The sequence below is a fragment of the Argopecten irradians genome, chromosome 6 (assembly GCF_041381155.1).
Source record: "Argopecten irradians isolate NY chromosome 6, Ai_NY, whole genome shotgun sequence".
NCBI classification, from domain to species: domain Eukaryota; kingdom Metazoa; phylum Mollusca; class Bivalvia; order Pectinida; family Pectinidae; genus Argopecten; species Argopecten irradians.
The window spans coordinates 10,736,567-10,744,025 of NC_091139.1; the positions used below are offsets into that span (position 1 = coordinate 10,736,567).

At 33.8% G+C, this 7,459-nt stretch overlaps 1 protein-coding gene across 1 annotated transcript in view; it reads left to right on the plus strand.

The window, feature by feature from the left end:
- The window catches only part of LOC138326270 (galanin receptor type 2-like), a 54,060-nt gene extending 50,746 nt beyond the window's left edge, over positions 1–3,314 (plus strand). The window contains exon 6 of the mRNA XM_069272392.1: positions 2,268–3,314. Within this exon, the coding sequence (XP_069128493.1) occupies positions 2,268–2,549 (282 nt within the window). The 3' untranslated portion in view covers positions 2,550–3,314. The remainder of the gene's footprint in view (positions 1–2,267) is intronic.
- The last annotated feature ends 4,145 nt before the right edge of the window (positions 3,315–7,459 follow it).

Below are 7,459 nucleotides of genomic sequence, written 5' to 3' on the forward strand. Positions count from 1 at the left end.
TTTATACTAAGTCAATGTGACAGGGTGGGGTGTGCCTTATCTTTGTTCCTGACAGCATGCTGCAGTGAGATAGCACAATAGCAAAGTCTAGAGTTCCGCTATCACACGGAGACACAGTGTAAATACAAATACACTGCAGGCTCCTAAGATATGCATACATTTCACATAGATGTACAATACACCATATACAGTGGAGGCCGTCTTGAAACGTCCCTGAGTGTAAGAATGTTAAAAATAATCAATAAACCAACAAACCTCCGTTTTATCCTTCAGTTAAAAGTGTATTCATTATTTGACAATTAATCTGCTCTTACAACAGACATTACATAAATTCATGAACGAATACATATATACTGATCTACATGCAAAGAACTACAATTTTAAAACATACGTTGACTCCATGTTTCTTTTAAAGCCAACCTCACGCTGTTCTCTGTAAATCAAAGCGAAAAGTCCACAGAAGTGTCCTTCCCTCTCTCCGCCAAATCTTTCTTTTCGTTTCCGTTTCTTTCGCACTACATTTCCACTATTTTTTCATTGTCTAATCGTCTTGCTTGTGGCTTGTTCGTTGCTACCACTTAATATGTTAAAAGAACAGTTTTCCTGCATAATAACTCATTTTACGTTAAGGCGAATCTCTCCAATTACTTCTGAAATGATAATAATGTGTGTATAAAAATGACTATGCTTCCCCCACCCACCATACCCTTCCCAACCCCAATCTCCGGGATATCACCTTATACGATTTGTCTCAAAATTCCGATTGCGCTTGTGAGGTTGATGTTGGGTTTTTTATCATCAGATGACGCTCAGTCTTCTGAACCACATGGCTCTGTTCTTTTGCGCTGTTCCTTTTTATCTGTATCTTTAAATCTGTTATAATTATCTCTGTTTAATCTGTGATAAAGAGATAGTACTGTAAAAGGCTAGAGTTCCACTATTACAAAGAGGCACAACACAACTGAATAAAAGATAAATTATAAACAGAGACACAATGCGAACATAATACAACCTCCAAAAAACATACACACATATACACACTCAGCACATTACAATAGGAAAGGCCATCTGAGCTGTCAAAAATGCGTTACACACCATCGAAAAACTAAGCAAAGCAATCCGTTTTAGTATGGTTTTTGTTTTTATTCCTATATATATATATATGTATTCATTATTTAGGCTGTACTAGGCACTATCCTTAATACAAGACAAGCCCATTGTCCATTAACACAATTAATTCCCTTCTGTTTACCAGTAGTGCGACAGTGTTTTCCGCAAATCAAATCCTCACATAATTCTTATAACAGCATGGAAATAGATAACGAAGATTTATTACATTTACATTTTATTTTCATAACAAATTAAATCATTTACCGAGACTTGCCTTGTATTTCTACATTTAATTTATTGTATGGCGTTTTTTAAAGGTAAATTTATACCGATTGTTCAGACTTTCATGTGTGTGTTTGATTAGAAAATTGTCATTATCAATGTTAGTCGGTCTCCAGTAACTTGTCAAAATATTCCATATATTAATGTATCTTAATGGTTGTTGATAGCCTGCCAGGAAAGCTTTATAAATGATCAAGCACCTTAATAAATCGAAAATCCATTTCAGAAGAAAAGTAGTTTATTTAAATTGTGTAACGATGATCTGTCACAATTGTATAGACAGTTTAGAGGACTTGAATTATAAGAAACCATCAACTCGGGATTTATGCCCAATAATATTTCGATGTATCTTACGATAGTATCAAAATATATTGACAGCTTTTAGAAAAGTAGTTTGTTTAGATTTTGTAATGCATATCGAAGTTGTGTCGCAATTCATAAATTGTTAAAAGAGCATGAATTTAATGAAACCATCAACCCAGGATTTATGCCCAATAAATATTTCTATGTATTATACGATGGAATCCAAATATCTTGACAGCTCGTTAAATTGAGCTAATAATTTACCTTCGCTCCATTGCATTGTCCTAAGAAGCAGGATATAGTCATTTCCCATATTTTCAAAAGTCTTGTCATGTATAAAACCTTACAGTTTATACCACTATAAGAAGACATAACACGAATGTGTCACAATCTCCAAAACCACAACTTCGCCTCTACACATAATGGATGGAAAAGCCACTGTGACTGCAACATATCAAATGAAAAGCACATATATGTCTGTAAGTACATTTTCTTGTCATATTTTAATCGCTGTTGTCTTGTTACCTTAAGGTTGACCACGAATTGCTCACAATTGTTCTTTTCTATTTCAGATCATTTTGGATTGTCTCCCCTACGTCCAATCTTGTTTAAATCCTATTATCTATGGATTCATGTCGAGGAATTTCCGACGGTCTATGATGGCTGCCTGTCGACGACAATATTGTTTGTGTCGTTTTTTAAAGTGTTTCGCAATGAAGAAAGTGATATTCACAGACTTTGAGCTGGACTCTAAAGCGAGTAATGGTACATCTCAAACGAGGCTAACTGTTCACAACGCCGCCCTGGAGGACTATAATTGTACCATTACAAGGGGCAACCACTGTGTTTCTTAAGACTTTTCCAAGAAATCGACTTGCGATTCGCAAATGTTATATTAAAAACGAGTCACGTCTTGCTCAGTTCTGTTTCTTCAAAGCGAAACAAACATGCATTGTCATCTTTATAAGATTCACATTTAATTCACTGAATGAATATTTATATTTTATTATAATTCTTTCCTGCCTTTCATGTCCCGATATACACGTAACGGGAAACTAAATTTTTCAAGTATTTTTGGTAAGTTCTACTAAATGAATTTTGCAATAAAATTCGTGTATAATGATATTAAGTACCTCTAATGATGTGATAATGAAACAGCTATTATGGGTATGAAGAATGTGTTCATTGAACGGTTTGACAAAACTTGTAGAAGGAGCCATTCATTGGATTTAACTTTTGTGTGAATATCTACAATCCCGTAGATACAATCGGCATTCAGCGTAGCTCTTTCTTCTTTCCTGACTGCGAATGGAAATAGTACGTGATTTATTTAAAGCCACTTCTTAAAACAATTAATTCCTTTTACCTTAATGAAAATTCTATTTTCTCCATATATATACTATTTCGATCATCGCAAATACTGCTTAGATTAAAACTGTAAAAATGAAATCAACTGTTCAATAATCGAATATTTACGAATCATCTCGGATGGCAAATCCGAATTTAAAAAGAAAAATATTTTTATCACGAAGATTTCACCAGAATCATATTTTGAATGTATTTTTATATTATTCTTGAGTGTTTGTTTTTGCTCCTTCTGAAAATTCTCCAATAAAAAATACGTTGCTCTGAATTCTCTTTTGCTTTTTATTATAAAATATTTTGGATAATTTCCATATATCGTATTATAACGTAAAATAATTTACGATATTGAAAGTATTAAATGCACTATGGCTTCCATCGTTGTCAGTTATAACATGTACCAATATACCGTAAAAAGAGAGAATACACTACCTAAAAGCAATATCAAAGTTTCTAAGCAATTTTTCAAAATACTGGAAAGGTGGAATTATTTTCTGCATGGAATATGTTTCTTATTATGCTTTCATTAATTTTCCGCAAACATATCAAAACTTCGACAATTGCAAAATTATAACATGTAGATAATAAACCATCGTAACAGTTATCTGTCCTTGTGGGTAGGTGTGGATTGAGTGACGTCGTGTGTTATTGGTGTTACGTCAACGACGTGAATTTCGCTCTCAACGAGATAGTGACGAATCAATCGATAACTTCCTGCAAGGGAAATAACTGTAATTTGTAAAACTGAATAATCTGTATCGCGCGGAAAAAGTGGTTTACATTCGTACAAATAATACAACTACTTTGAGTTCATGGACAACAACATACTTCAACGACGAATTCATGGAAACATTTTATGTATGGGACAAACTTATATCAATGAATACGATTACAATCTACAGATTATTTACATTAAATTTTTAGTGGTTTGTCGCTCACCAAGTCAGTTTTTTCTTGTTTTCACCACTGCATTCACTGGTAAAAATACAGCGACAAAGCAAGCGCAACAATAAAATATCTACTTAACACCATATAGCCAGTTGTATTCACGGCTTAAATATTTCGCGATTTTGGAAAGTTACGTTTGAGCGAATGATGAATAGAGATTACAGTAAACCCTCGATAATCTGGACATTTGAATCCGGATTGCGAGTTTTCCGGACTGATAGGATTTGTTTTACTTAGCTAATAGTAAAACTTGTTTCCAAGCATTTCCATCCGGAGTGTGAGGTTTCCGGACTATCAGCGTCCGGATTATCGAGGGTTCACTGTAAATATATTTCTTATTATCATTTCGTGGATAAAATGTCCCCGACCGCGCAAATGTCTCACAAAACTGCGAAAATAACTGGCCATAATGTATACTATTTAATAATAGTATCAGTAACCTAAAACATCTGTCATTCCCTGACACAAAATAAATCATTACTGTTTACAAACTTCTTTTCGCGATGACTAAGTTTCGCGTATTAATGCCTAACTACTTTTTGCGGCGATTGAATTTCGCGTTTTCCGTTCGCCCGCAAATACGCGAAATTCAATTGCACGCCAAAATTAGTTGGTTTACAGTGTCGGAAATCATGATTTGGTCATGATGTCTGCACTGAGTATAATTCCCCGATCTTCATTTGTTATATCTCTCTCGTTTTATACACCCCCGACTATGCCATTGAAAAACTGAAGGTTCTGTGTGCGACAACCTAAGTACAAGATGAGATAAGGTGGATCATTCCTTTGATTACCATCGAACGAAATCAAATAATAATGAACGGTATCAAAGTTAGACGCCGGTCTATCAAACTTAAAAGGAGTTACTATAATTATGTGATTGATCACGTTTTTTGTTACTAAAATTCCCGCAGGTTTACTATGCCATAGTATAGGGGGATATTTGTTATTATAGTGTCATTTTAAAGATGGTCCATCGCGGACAGAGCATAAACAATATTTATCATATGGACAATAATTGGTGTTCAGTAATGAATATATATGTCCAATTAACCAAAAATCACACATGAAATAATATGTTTTGCTTCTTTTGTCTGCGCAACCAGTACCTCATTCCAAATAAGATAGTACCAAGGATTTTGTTTGAGATGCCATAATTGATATTTAATACTCTCAATTTGAAGTCAAATAATAAGCGTAAGTAACCTCAGTTGCTTAAGAAGATACTAATTCGTCTCTTGTTTTAATAGCTTAAAAGAATCATTCATCGGCAATGCAGCATCTTTAAATCCCTGAATAGTCTGCACATTGAATGTTTCTTTTTTTTTGTAAATAAGAATATGAAAATGAAATTACATAAGAATACACATCCGCGAATAGTGGAAATTTATATATGTTTTGATTACTTTAAATATTTTGATTATCGTTTAGAACTAATGTCAATTATGCATTGACCATGGAAACATAACATTCAAACAGATGTTGTCGGGATAATTGTTCTAAATATTTCAATCAGAAGACATCATAATGACTTTTCTTTATCATTCCAACCTAGATATCTTAATCAATGTTTGTTGCAAAAAAACTCTACAAGTAATCAGAATTTTCATCAAGTTTTGACAGGTATCGGAATATACAGCACATAAAATCCTTGTGCATTTTCCCCGACTTGAGTCTCCCACTGAGATTTCTTAAAGTGTGCATGCATCAAATAATTAGCTGAAAAGCAAATTCTTAAAGAATTGACAAAAAGTTTTGCTTACTCAGCCTTATCGAAAATGCCATCAGGGATTTCAATTTCTTTTAGTGAAATCCGATCAAAGCCATTTTACCGGAGGTAACATGCTGATGAACAGGGTGGATATGACAGTAAAATTAAGTCCATCATTTCTCAACGAACGGAAACAAAGCAGCTGCCGTTAGCTTTATTTCAGATTTATGATACGATTACCACATTAACCATTCCACCCCCACCTCATTTTAGTGCGAAAAGAATGTAAAATCTATCTATTTTGAAACATAAAATTATATATATATATTTATGCTTGCTCCACATAAGACTCAAAGACAATATGAATTGAAATGGCCATCTTATAAAGATGACAATTTATTATAAAGAACCATATTATTATATTCTTCAAAATTTATCATGTGGAAATACAACTTTTGCACAATATATTACAACAGTTTACATCCTGTGGTGGGGATTCCACAGAATTACGCCGCCAATATGCATATAGAAATTAAAATAACAAAATTCTACAGAATAAAACACTCTGATAATGTACCAATATGACGAGTCTCGCATACAAAACAATGCATCGATGAAGCCTGTAATACCAAATGATTATACTGTAAGTCTATACTAGTGCAAAACGTTATTAAACAGGAAATGTTTTGATATATATGTAGGTTAGTGTACCTCCGAAGGGAAAAAAACACGTTATACCTTAGTCTCCACAAAACTGAAACACCCCTAGCATACATACACGAGTCGTTTGGCGGAGACTATATGCTATTGTAAGGCATTCAGCAAAATAAGATCCAAACGAATCGGAACACTCCTGTTTTCGGCATTGTGTGGAATCGCCAGAGAGCAATTTTCCTAATATATATTGAAAAAAAATTAAACGAATACAAAAGTCAACACAAAACAACAATTTTGCATGAGACCAAATTCGAGAGACTATTGGCAAGGTACGCAGATATGAAACAACGTGTTGTGTAATTTAAACAATACCATAGTGAAAAATACAAGTGTCAACAGAATGCCATCAAGGGCATGCCCGTCTGCATACATTGTCAAACTTGCTACAGTTTGAAACTTACATTATAACTTTTTGTAATTAGGTAAAAAAATAATATGTCTAAACAGGAAAAATTCATAAAGAGAACAGAAAAGATAATTGTAGATAGTGGAAAAATTTTCTTCCGCCTTGGGCAATGTTTTATTTTTCCTATTGAATGAAACCTCACATGATACCCAAGATATATTGTAGTAGAATTAATTGGTTCAAATAATCGACTTCGTTATCGTTGTTGCCCCTGGCGTCATCATCAACAAGATGGCGGCCAAGAAGGATTTCGAGCAGACGACACTTAGAGAGATGAAAACAAAGCGTGTTGAAGGTAAGTTTGCTTTATATTGTTAAAAGCAAAGAGCCATCCTTTGATCTCAACATTTTACAGAAAAAGGCCATGGAAACATTTATTCAATGAGATAAAACTGCTTTATTTAGATACCATGGGACCCTCTTAAAATGTTTTCTGGTTTTTCATTCCTTTTCGAAGAGATAAGAAATTCATAACATGATTTGTTAATAACTCATTCGGAAGAAATATTGAGTTTAAAAGAAATCTGAGCCCGATACACTTATCTTTTGGACCCAATGTATTTTCCGTATGAAGTCACAAACTGTGTACTTGATACTCGTTTGCTTTCACTTTGGGGCTG